The sequence below is a fragment of the Diadema setosum genome, chromosome 10 (genome assembly GCF_964275005.1).
Source record: "Diadema setosum chromosome 10, eeDiaSeto1, whole genome shotgun sequence".
In the NCBI taxonomy this organism is placed as follows: domain Eukaryota; kingdom Metazoa; phylum Echinodermata; class Echinoidea; order Diadematoida; family Diadematidae; genus Diadema; species Diadema setosum.
The window spans coordinates 35,955,508-35,968,473 of NC_092694.1; the positions used below are offsets into that span (position 1 = coordinate 35,955,508).

At 39.7% G+C, this 12,966-nt stretch overlaps 1 protein-coding gene across 1 annotated transcript in view; it reads right to left on the reverse strand.

Annotated features, from left to right (window-relative positions):
• LOC140234047 (RB1-inducible coiled-coil protein 1-like) overlaps window positions 1–7,004 on the reverse strand; it is a 31,300-nt gene extending 24,296 nt beyond the window's left edge. Inside the window, exons 1-3 of the mRNA XM_072314128.1 lie at window positions 6,792–7,004; window positions 2,321–2,473; window positions 28–154 (exon numbers count right to left, since the gene is read on the reverse strand). Of these exons, the coding sequence (XP_072170229.1) occupies window positions 28–154; window positions 2,321–2,388 (195 nt within the window). The 5' untranslated portion in view covers window positions 2,389–2,473; window positions 6,792–7,004. The remainder of the gene's footprint in view (window positions 1–27; window positions 155–2,320; window positions 2,474–6,791) is intronic.
• Window positions 7,005–12,966: the final 5,962 nt, after the last annotated feature.

Below are 12,966 nucleotides of genomic sequence, written 5' to 3' on the forward strand. Positions count from 1 at the left end.
CACTCACTAGGGTGTGGTTAGTCTTACCGTGCCAGCACTGTAGCTGCAGACCCTCATCTGAGGGTCAAGATTTTGACCGCCACTGATCAGCAGGACCTGCTTCTCCAAGGGTATGCCATAATCATGGACCAGAGCCTCGTGGAGCTGCTGGACACTGCAGAGACGGAACAGAAAAAGAAGCTTCACATGGGTCAAGAAACATAAAAATTTTGCAATGCTGAATTAGAATTACAATTAGAATTATCGTACGTACACATGGTCGAGAAAAACTTGGCGTATTCTGCAATTTTAAATTTCAGAGTAAGGAGAGGAGGAGCGGCTTCTTTCTGAGTTCCCATCAATCACTCTTGAGTGGTTTTGTGGTTTTTGCACTTCTGCGGAAGTGGTTAAAAGGTCACAAGCTCAAAACTACCCCCCCTCCCCCTCCCCCCCCCCCCCAAAAAAAAAAAAATGGAAGTCAATCCATGCACATTCAACTGTTTCATTTTGTAATTCTGGAAAATTGTCACTGGAAAACGCCCCTGGCCCATCATTTGCAGTGGCGGATCTACTGTGTGTGTGTGTGTGGGGGGGGGGGGGGGCACACCAGGCGCATGCCCCTTCTATATTTTTTTGCTAAAACAAAAGAAATAAAAAGAAATGGCGCGCCCTTCAATTTTGTAAAGGCGCCTCCCCATTACGGAATTCTATCGATCCACCCGAGTTGAATTATGATTTGATTTACAATTCAAATCATCCTCCGTGATTCCAGTTTGCGTGTATCATGGCAAAAAAAAAATGTGTCATTTGAATGATGATTCTAGTGATGCATCACTAGAACCATGACTCAAATTAGGCACTCTCTGTGCATATGAAAACACTTCTAGATGGAAACACTGACAAACAGACATGGACAGACAGAGATATGGAGAGGAATGGTGTGAATTTCCCTCCAAAAGGTCATGGCAAGGCCATTGTGGGAATTGCCATTGTTTTAATCACCCAGGGGTAGATTATCTTTACACACCCAGGAAGTACTACAGGATTATAAACAGTTCAGCCAGTGACGGCCATAACAATGCCATGATCGTCCTTTCACCAACATGTACATGTACATATGTACTACCGGCTGTCAAAATGTACAGTATTGTACAAACAGTCTATGCCATTCAAATTAAAATTTTAGTAGCAAAGTTTGCTCTGGATGTTCAGTAGGGTTCACCAAATTGTCTCTGCAGCTATTTTGACCTTTCACTCCATAGATTTATCAAACACAGTTCGTGCTGCATTAACAAATTATTCTTGATAGGAGCCATAACAACACTGTAGTACACACAACTGTACTGTTTTTACAACTGTTTTTTTTTTTTTTGTTTCTTCCATTCCTTTATATTCATACATGTACATCACTCCTTTCACATTTGATATTGCAGGTAATCTAAAAATACATCATTTCATGATAAATACACATTCAACAGGTACAGATGTGGCATCAAATGTACCAAATTTGGTCGATTTCTGCTTATTTTGCAAACCAACAAAGCAACACGAAATGCTGTCTTATTTCTCTCTATCATGGTATCCTTAATAAAAGTTTGTGTATTTTCACTATTCTTCAATTGTACATGATACACATGAATCAAGAAATGGGTTTAAGATTAATGATGAATACCAGGGTTCATTGTGCAGACGCACAAGGAATACTAATATTCTAACAATCTCCACTGTATGATGTTTGTTATGAGACATCCTGTATTCTGTCTGTCTGTCTGTCACTGTGTGTTTCGATTTGGTTTTGTCATGTCCTGCTGTTCTCACTTTTTACGCATGCATATATTCATAAAATATTTGTAAGTGAATGAACATCTCATGGGGTAGTTGTAAATAAGGGTTATTTCCTCTCTGGTTGCTGCCTTTGATAACACACCTACACACCTCTGTACATACTGTATTTGTCATTCTATCATATTGGTTTTATTTTTTACCTGATATACAAACTTGCAATTGTATAGTGATGTTGATGTGTGTGCATATATATGTGTTGTTTTTTTCTTTTTTTTTCTTCCTCTAAATGTTTCCTGCTTTGGTAAAATAAAGGACCTGAAACTGAAACACAGACAAACTCCACTGCATTTTTTTTTCTAGATTTGTTTATATATGTACTTATCTATCATCAAAAGAGACTTAAGGAGGAGATCAGAAAGCATGCTTCTCTCTCTCTGCCCACATCCAGCATTCTAAACTCTTAAAGGACCAAACAGTATGTACTGAAGTGGGCTTGACCAATTCTGAGAATAATGGGGGTAAATCAAACGTGATACATGGTGCAACAGTGACAAACCTTTCCATGGTGAGTGCCATGTCCAGCGTCAGCATTTCGCCGGTGTTGACCAAAAACACGTACAGCATGGTGAGCCCGGTTAAGCTCTCGACGTTGGAGTGGACACGGCTCCGAGTTTGTGATACGATGCTACAAATTGCCTGTAATCGAAGTCTAATGTTGGATATACAATGTAAGGGGAGATAAGAAGAGAGACACTTTAATACAGGAAATTGGTACAGCAATACAAAATTGTAATTCAAGATTCTCAACAACTTCAACATTAACGCTAGTTAAAGGGGCTGTACAGTTCTGGTTGAGGTGAGAATTTAGTTTTTAACGTTTTGCGAGATATTCAGAAACCACTCTATGAGATGTCAAAAAAGCAGGCAATTCTAAGTAAAGGGGTACCGGTATCAAAAGTTTATTTGATGAAAATTGGTTTTGAAATGGCTGAGATTTCCAAAAACAAGGTGAAACAAAGAGATCCTAAGAAAAGGCATGGCCTGTCGCCTTTTATTATTATCACTTTTTTGGATATCTCAGCCATTTGAAAACCAATTTTCATTAAATAAACGTTGAATCCTTCTTAAAATTACATGCTCTTTCATATTTCATAAGAGGTTTCTCATTATCTTACTTGTATCATAAACCTGAATCCTCACCTCAACCAGTACTGTACAGTCCCTTTAACATTTTTTTAAACTGAAATCAATCCATGTGGTGTCATTATTTGTAACATGAAGTCTGAATTATGCAACTCATCTCCTGCACTTTGAGCATTATCAAAGTGAACTACATGAAATGAATTCAAACATGCAAGGACCAAGACCAGAAATACATAATGTGAATGAAAATGAGTGCAGAAAATAGGATTTCATCGGGATTTGAAGCTGAGACCTCCGAAGTGCTTGACTGGTGCTCTTTACCCTTTCTGAGCTATGGAAAGTTTCTATAATTGAAAGAATTCATAAAGTTCTGTTAATTTCATGAATAGCATTGACGCACAAAAGCAACACAGTCCTCAGCTTGATGTACATGTACGATGTACATGATCACATACATTGTAAGACAAAACGTAATCAAAATTCAATGCAAAGACCATTTCAGTTTCATACAATGTATTCTTTGAGTTATTCGGGCAAATCAAGCAGTCCCTTTAATAGTTGAAGTGACCACATTAATTATGCAGTGCTGAATTATTCAGAATGCACAGTATGCTGCTCTAAAGTTTTCTGCCAGCTCATGAATAATAATCAGATTTGCAGGATCCCAAAGGGCCCACTCACTTATAACAGCAAAAAAGCCTTTGAAAAAGGCTATTACAAAGTCATACACTCTGTATTGGCTCTGATGAGAGAGAGAGGAGAGTTTTGCAGTGGATCTAGATAGCCGCAGACACCTATTTCTTGCCTCTAGCACTAATTGCCAAAGAATGCTGGTTTCATTCAGTCGAAACACACAATCAAACAAGATAAAACAAGATGTGAATACCCAGGATGGTTCACATCTTGAAATTTTAGTATAATTTGCATTCAAGAAAACGAATTTGAATCCCATCTCCAAATTGCAATAACCTTGGTAACTTAACTCTGAACTATTCCCTTTCCAGCAAATTGATGAAAAATGTATGACATACAAGTGTACATGTACAAGTGCATTGAGGGAGCCAGGTGCCTTTGAATGTTCTACAGATACAATGGCACTAAATGTTGTCCATCACCATCATCATCATTATCATACTGTGTTTGAAAATGGGGCATGCACAAAGGGCACACTATTAAAGTCGAAGTCACACTACACGAAAAGTTTGTATGCGTAGTTGCACTACCCAGTATTTTGCTTTGCATATCGTAGTTTGGGCAGTGTGACCGCAAACTTCTCCAGAAGTTACCAGCGAGACTTCCTGCAAAACCTCCTACATGCTCTTGGGAAGTTCCTCACTTCTCCCGAAACTCTCATAATTTTGCGTAGTCTGACAGCGCATTTGAAACTTTGAGAAGTTTGTGGAGCAGTGTTAGATCCATTCATGTTGTTTATGCATATTTTGCATTTTTTGTATGCTGCTGCACATTTGCATTTTTTTTTCTTGCAAGAGACCGAAAGTACACGTACAATGCAGTTTCCTGTCACTGAAACTACATTTGTATGCATAGTTTTTACTTTAGACTTAGAGTGACCACGTGCTTAAACTTCTGTAAGTTATCGGAAAGCAAACTTTGCATAGATTCACAAAGCTTAAGACGGTGAAGCGTGGAGTCCCTTGCGGATGAAAGTCTAGATGCTCTAGGGCTCAAGATTCTCTGTGGTGTTGTTTTTGCCATATTTTTGGCCACGGCGAACGATCTGGTATCCATGTACGAAAGTCTCAGGCCACATTTTATTCAAGTTTGCCTTTGGTGACTCAGTTTCCTGGGGGGGGGGGGGGGGGCTGAATTACAATGCCTTTGAATATCACTCCAAGCAGCACTTGGCATATGGAGAAAATCACATCCAATCAGCAGAGCTGTTCAAAAAAGCTCTGCATAATAGTCACACACTAACAACCAATGGGGAAATCTGGCAAGTCCATTGGTCAAAATGACAAACTGATTTATTCAGGAGTTTTTCATGACAATCTCATTTGTACGTGTAGGTCTCAAAAGGTACTCCCGCTGATGCATTCTGCTTTAACCCTGGACCTTTTGACTGCCCGTATCAATAGCATGAGGGTTTTTGGAAAGGTTAACTAAATGTACCCCCCAACATGTTGAATTAAGGAATGTTGACATCACAGTATTTCAGAGCACATTGAATTATCAGGTCAAACATTAAATGTTTTATATGCAAGGGATAATGAATATTACCTACAAACTTTCTAAACTACTGCAAATACAACAGAGTGTCCACAATAAATTGGGGTGAAATGTGATGGAAATGTATGCTTGGAATGGAGAAGAAAATGTGTGTCTCTTCTCTATTGAAAATATCATGAAAATGTGGGCTGCATTCACCCCAATTACAGACTTCTGAATGCATCTCAGCAGTGACATCTGTGGAGGGCAGATGTTTGCAGGCAGTTTTGGCAGAGAGAATGTCAAGCTTTAAATGGATCAATAGTTGGCTATCCTCTAGAATTGCATGAAGCTTGATGTGGCATTGACAACATCCTGGGATGGGGAATTCCGCCGACACGACAGCCGGATTGTGTTTAGGAAATGAGTCTGTCTCGGCAAGGACATCCTTGTACATGTAATTGTTTCAGTAAAGAGTAGTCTACCTCCGCCCAGGAGGTTCTGTTTTTGTTGGTATTGGTTTGTATGTTTGTTCATTTGTCTGTTTGCAAAATAACTCAAAAAGTTATGAATGGATTTGAATGAAACTTGTAGTAAAATTGATAATGACACAAGAAACAAATGATTAGATTTTGGTAGTGATCTGGAAATTTGTATGAATTTTTGAAGGATTTTTCATCTGTTGGCAAATAGGGTCGATGAACTTGGGAGTTCAAAGTGCGCGCATATGAGGTTTGCATTATACACGCACCAAATCAAGTGCTCTGCTCAAGGCGCTGTGCAGCAGGAAGCTGATGAGGTAAACAAAGGCTTTTTCCTCACTGGGAAATTAGGCGATTTTCAGCATGCATGTATGGGTGGAAATGAGCTGCTTTGCAGACGTCTGCGCCCTCCGAGTGCTTATCTGGTTTGTCATTGATTACTCAGATAACAAAATCTGCACCAAGTTTTGACCGCACGCAATAGCATACATGTACAACAGGTTTCTACGATGTACATGTACACCTTCACTGTACATTGTATGTTCTAGTCAGCAGTCAAATTTTGGGTGGCGTTGATTGAATTATGGGTAGCCTGCTAAATAAGTTTTCATGACTTTTCACTGATCCTGATGAATTGAGTTACAGTGTACTGGTATTGCCTTGGTCTTTGGATGGAATTACCAATCATGCTGTCACATCTGATAGAGTGATAATAACACTATTATTATATTAACAGTTAATGGAAATTCTATATTTTCTAGACCCGTTTCTTCCAAACTCCAAACCCAAAATATTTCCAGCATACATTTAGAACCACCATCTAGTATCTACTAACGCCTAAATGTTAATTATAGAGTAGATACTGCAACACAATCATATCACATCAGGTCCTCAGCTAGCCAGCCAGCTCAGCACTCAGCCTCACCGCATGTAGCCTCAGCAGACTCAGCCTACAGTCGATGCGCATACTACACACAAAAACATTGGTCATTGCATTGTGTATCAATACCAAAATTAGAAAAATTATATTGGAAAATACTGGAAAATACACATTTTTATTTCTCCCAGCTTACTCGTAATAATCTGGAAATGATTTACAGTGTAGATCTACTTATTTATGTACATGATCAAGATGAATTCTACAAAGAAGGCAATTAAAGAAACCCCCTCACATTCAACGGGAGACAGTACGATGGTGAATCAAACACAGAAATCAACACGTGGGACTATGATTACCTGAATCCATACGCTACGTCACTGTTGCCATCTGAGGTAAACAATGCAGCAATTTCCCCGCTCTGAGAGCAATTTGAGCGACTATGGTGAAGCGGATGAAGAGCTCGAGAGAAAAATTCCCAACGACTAGGTGAAATGCACTATCTTTTGGAAGTTACCAGCAAATGTTGAAACATCCACCCCTTATTTCAGTGAGTCATACTTTGACCTACGTATTGGATTATTCCGATCGCGCAGCCTTTTTCTGTGTTTCTGTTCGTACATGAGCTGGCTCCCTCTTTGTCGGCGATCCAGATAATCGTGTCCTTGTTAAAGAACTATTTCAATTCAGTTCAATTCAACTCAATTCAATTCAATTCAATTCAATTCTATTCAATTCAATTCAATTCAATTCAACTCAGTTCATTTCAGTTCCATTCCATTCCATTCAATTCAATTCAATTCAATTCAATTCAATTCAATTCAATTCAGATCAATTCAGTTCAATGACCACTCCACTTCGATTCGATTCAATTCAATTCAATTTGATTCAATTCAAAGTTACTTTTATTTCCTTCAATACCAATCGTTAGGCTACAGTGAAATCAAATTGTGATGACATCTATGTACATTGAAGGAGATTGATAAACTGAAAGACAAAAAGCGACTACTGGTTGTTCTACTCGTATTTATGTAATTAGAGCTTCTTCTACTGGTACTTACTTTTACAGGGATGAGGAAGAATAGGGAGCAACAAGAAGGAAAAGGAAATTTTGAGCAAAAAGAAAAGGAAAGACTGAGAGAGAGAGAGAGAGAGAGAGAGAGAGAGAAATGACGAAGAATAAGTCGGCCTAGTAGAAAAAGGAGAAAATATAAAATTATTATCATGATGATGAATTGGGAAATTTTGCACCTAAGTCTTAAAGTAATCAAAAATTGAATAACAAAAGGTTCTCTACAATGATAATGCAAGAGTGATATAAAGATAGAAACGTGTAATCTATAAGGACAATGGATCCATGTGATTAAAAGAAAAGAGTTAGTTATTGAAAGCCCGCCTGTTTGCATGAATCGGTGACGATACTAATTCTAACAGCACAAATGAACGTCTGGTATACATGGTCAGCTAACTTTCCAGTTTCACTTGATTTGCGAACAATGGAAAACAATGCACATGCTTAATACCCAAACATGCATGATCATAATTATTCAAAATAGAGATATGAAATGGGAAGGAAATTTATTTGACATACAGAATGATCATTACCATAATATTATTATAGGATCGGTATTGTTTTCAGTTGCTGACACCTGGGGTCCGTGTAAACGCGAGCAATTCGCGAAGGATTATAAAGACATGATATCAGGAGGGGACCTAAATAATTGTCCTGTCTTTGAAATTTACGATAAAAGAAAATTAACGATACTTTCATAATAAAGAAGTGAATTCATAATAAATATAGGCTTCGAAGAATCAACATTGTCAATAGCACCTCATTCGCAATGCCTTCAGGGAGGGTCAACCTCCGGACCTGTGTAATAGGAATGAAATTCGTTCGCCCTTATGGTTGTGAGCATAATCATGGCGTTCATGTAATGTTCTCCTTAATTCGTGTTCTATCATACTCAATTCCATATAATAATAATAATAATAATAATAATAATAATAATAAGGTCTTAGAGTTTTTACCCAGGGTAGCCTCTTCAGTGTTGTCACTGCTCTACCAGAGGGCCCTGCTATTATTATTACCCTAGCGTTGCCAGGTACCCATTTATACACCTGGGTCGAGAGGGACACAGTGGGTTAAATCATCTTGTCCAAGGACGTAAGCACTGGGCGGGATTCGAACTCGGGTCCTCCGATCGGGAGTCGGGAGTCTTATCCACTATGCCACAGCGCCCAATATCTGTAGAAGATGTGACAAGATATCTTCCGATAATACATTTTTTTTCTAATAATTATCCAGTACTACAGATGCTGATGACGATCACCGAGCGAAAATTGTCGCATGAGCAATAAATAGAAAAAGGCCTCAGTGTCAGATATAGTGCAACACCTAAATGGCCATTTAATAATGTCTCATCTCACTGGCTTGGAACGTCGCCGCGACTGGTGCAACTTGAAAGACCCCCTCCCCCCCCCCCCCCAAAAAAAAAAAAAAACAACAACAACAACAACAACAACCAAACACAACAACACACAAACAAACAAACAAACAACAACAACAAGAAAATGGGGGGGGGGAACAAATTCCAAGGCGACGTTCGAGACGTCTCTGTAAATTATAAACAAGGCGACAACTAAGCTATTCGTGCGGGAGTCGTCGCGACGGCTCCGAGATGCCTTTTTAGTCGCGGAGACGTCTCCGCAGACAGTGCTTACGTCTCCATATCGTTGCGGTAGATTGTCAACTGGTGATTGTCATGGGTCTCTAGACGTCTCGGAGACTTCGCGGACATTAGTTGCGTTCCGTGACTTGGCCGAAACTTTCAAGTCGAGACATCGCGGAGACGCCTCCGAGACCAAATGGAGACTGCGAAAAGTCTGAAAAAAAAATGAACATATTCGATTCTCTCGCGACTCACCTGAGACCAGCCTAGTCTGCAGGCGATAAATGTAGAAAGGGGAAATAATTACCTGTCCTGAACTGCCTGCTGTCACCCTCTAGACGATCAGTTCACGATACAGCAGTTTCACATGTGATGCAGAAGCTTTCGGGTGGCCCGGTAAATCCAGCCATCGTTGCCAAGCAACAACACGTCAGACACTGCGTAGACGAGATCTTTCGTTTGGTATAGAACCCACTGAAGAGCTGTAATAATTTCACACCGCGTTCAGTTTAGCATTGATAGAGGTTCCATCAAAACCAGACCTAAACTAAGAAAGTTCATGATTTTATATTCTCACACGTTTTCAGAAAACAGTATAATGTAGCGAACACAATATGCAAATTGCAGGAGGTGAGGACATGTTGCCGACCAATATTCCCACTGACCTGTAGATTACTTTTTAGTAATTTTTCTTCATTTCTTCAAAGAAGTAAAAGAAAATATCCTTTGGATCAAATGTCTTAGTTTTGTAATAACCTTTATGCAGCGATCGATGCACCACGGACGGACGTGCTTGAACTAGTGTTCCGCCAAGCATAGAAGTTATAATAGATCCGAGCAAAATCCCCAAAATGCCGAACTCCGAAAGACCCAGACGAGGCAATGCTTCCAACAAGGCCGACGGATCCCCGAGACATGCACCTGAGAAACCGCTACATGAGCCTTGCACAACGGACAACACAGCAATGGAAGGAGCTCTCGACAACCTTTCCACAGCTATCCAAAATGCTATCGAGAAGCTACTTGCTGACGACAAATTTGTCTCGTAACTGGTGAAATCCATCGAAACCCAGCTCATGTCCACCTTCTACGATACATTCTGCAAGGAATTAAAGGAATCGCTGCTGTGACATCGAAAGCCGAGACACCCAGATTTCCTCGCTTTCACAAAAAGTGCAGGACCTGCAGGCTGACATGGACGAGGCAGAGCAGTACTCGCGGCGAAATTGCTTGATATTCGCCGGTATAGAGGAGAGCAGCAACGAGTGCACCGACGACGTCATCCTCGACATATGCAAAGACGGCCTAGGAATCGACATCACGAGCAGCGACATCGACAGAAGTCATCGTCTGGGTCCCGTCCTCGAGAAAAGTGGCAGTAACGACAACAAAAGGGCAAAACGCAATCGGCACATCATAGTGAAATTTACCAGCTATCGCATGAGAGAGAGGGTCTACAGCTCAAGATTCGATCTGCGAAAGAAAGGAATGAGCAACATCTACATCAACGAAAACCTCACGAAAGAGCGATCGCGGCTGTTTTGGAAACTGAAAAGGAGCCTGAAAAAGGGAACCCACAAACTCTGGACGCAGGATGGTAGGATCCTTGTCAAAACACCGAGCGGCGAACGAGTTACCATCACGAGGGAAAGCCATCTCCACAAAGTCGTTAAGTGAGCATTCCATTTTGAACTTTTGAACTCTAACGTGTATTTTATAAGAGTACCCAGGATATAGGGTTTCTTCCGTTCATCTTACGTGTTCTATTTTTGTGTGTGTGTGTGTTTTTGTGTCATGCATTCTCCCAATTTCCCAAAATACAAAGGTATGAAAATTGCACATCTTAATATCAGAAGTTTAAGAAATAAGACATACGATTTGCTTCAATTCGTACAACAAAATCCGTACGACATCATGTCGTTATCGGAAACTTGGCTTGATGATGGTATCCACTCCAATATAATATCAATTGACGGTTATAAAATAGAAAGGAAAGATAGGGGCCAATTAGGTGGAGGTGTTGCATGTTATATCAGAGAAGAGATTATTCATTTAAGAAGAAGCGATTTAGAATGTGATAACGTTGAAATTTTGTGGATTGAAATACGTATGACATGTAAAAGGCCACTTATAATAGGAGTGGTATATCGTAAACCCGGAAATGATAACGCTTTTTTTGAATATTTAGAAGATTGTATTGACAAGATCCACAACTTTACTGATGATATAATACTCATTGGTGACTTTAATTGCAATATGCTGACTTCTAATCATCTTTCTCGTAAAATGAATGATTTGTGTAATGCACAGGCCATGTTTCAAATAATTACAAAGCCGACTCGTATATCTCCCCACAGCTCAACTTTAATAGACCTGATTTGCCTACCTTAAGATATGGGGCCGCTCCCATCTGGAGTTCAATCTCTTGGTCTGAGTGACCATTCACTCATCTTTCTGGTATACAAAGCCTTACCACAAAAAACGAAGCCCCAGGTATTTACGTTTCGTTCCTTTCGATCCTTTGATGAAAATGCCTTTTTGTCCGACTTACCAGCAATCAAGTAGGAAGATGTTCTGGTAGAAAATCTTGGAGTAGACTCTATGTGGCAAAAATTTCATGCATTGTTCATAAAACTAAGTGATAAACACGCCCCATTTATATCGGTCAGGAAAAAGGTTAGGGGAGCGCCCTGGATTAATGATGATTACCTCCAGCTTGCGAGAGAACGTGATTACAATAAGCAAAAATTTGATCGAACAAAAGAAAACTACTACTGGGAACGATACCGGGTGGCTCGCAACAAGGCTAACAACCTCAATAAGAAGTTACGCAAGAGATACTTGCTAAGCAGACTGTCTGAAACCTGTAATAACCCCAATAAGTCCTGGAAAGTTTTAAACAACCTTCTACCTAACAAAAAACAGGTTCAAGATAATAGCATCACTGTAGATGGAGAAATTGTCACTGACCGTGTAAAGCTGGCAAACGACTTTAATGCTCTCTTTTGTCGTATAGGGAGCATGAATAACAACTTGCCCCCAATTGATGTGAATAAGATGTGTACACTAGCAACCGTAGATTCAAGGTTTACTTTTGATGAGATAACAACAAATTTTGTACAGAAAGAGCTGGATAAAATCAATTGTAAGAAGAGTATAGGACTTGATGATATTCACCCAAGACTTCTCAAATGTGGATCTCATTTTCTAGCAAAACCTTTGGCTCTTTTGTTTAACTGTTCATTACAAACTGGTGACGTACCCAATGATTTTAAACGTGCGAAAATCATTCCTATTCCAAAGTCCAAAAACTCAACTGAGATGTCGAATTTCAGACCTATATCAATTCTGCCCATCGTTTCAAAAATCCTTGAAAAAGCTGTTCAAAAGCAATTATATGATTATTTACACAGGCAACACCTGTTATCTGAGAGACAATCTGGATTTCGTCCAGGACATTCTACAACTACATGTCTGACAGAAATTTGCGACTCCATTTTGGACTGTTTAGACAAAGGGTTAATCACCGGCGCTGTATTTCTAGATCTTAAAAAAGCATTCGATATCATACCGCATGAAGGTCTGCTAGAAAAACTACCGTATTATGGTGTTCAGGGCAACGAACTTACGTGGTTTGCCTCATATATAAAAAATAGACAACAATGTGTGTCTTTCAGATGTGTAATGAGTGGGCTCCTTCCAATGTTATCCGGTGTACCTCAAGGCTCTATCCTTGGGCCGCTTCTTTTTTGTGTTTATATCAACGACATATGTAGATTGCAATTTCATGATAAGACGAGAATTTCTCTGTATGCCGATGACACAGCCATTTTCAACTCTTCTAAGGATGTTCGTACAATTCAGG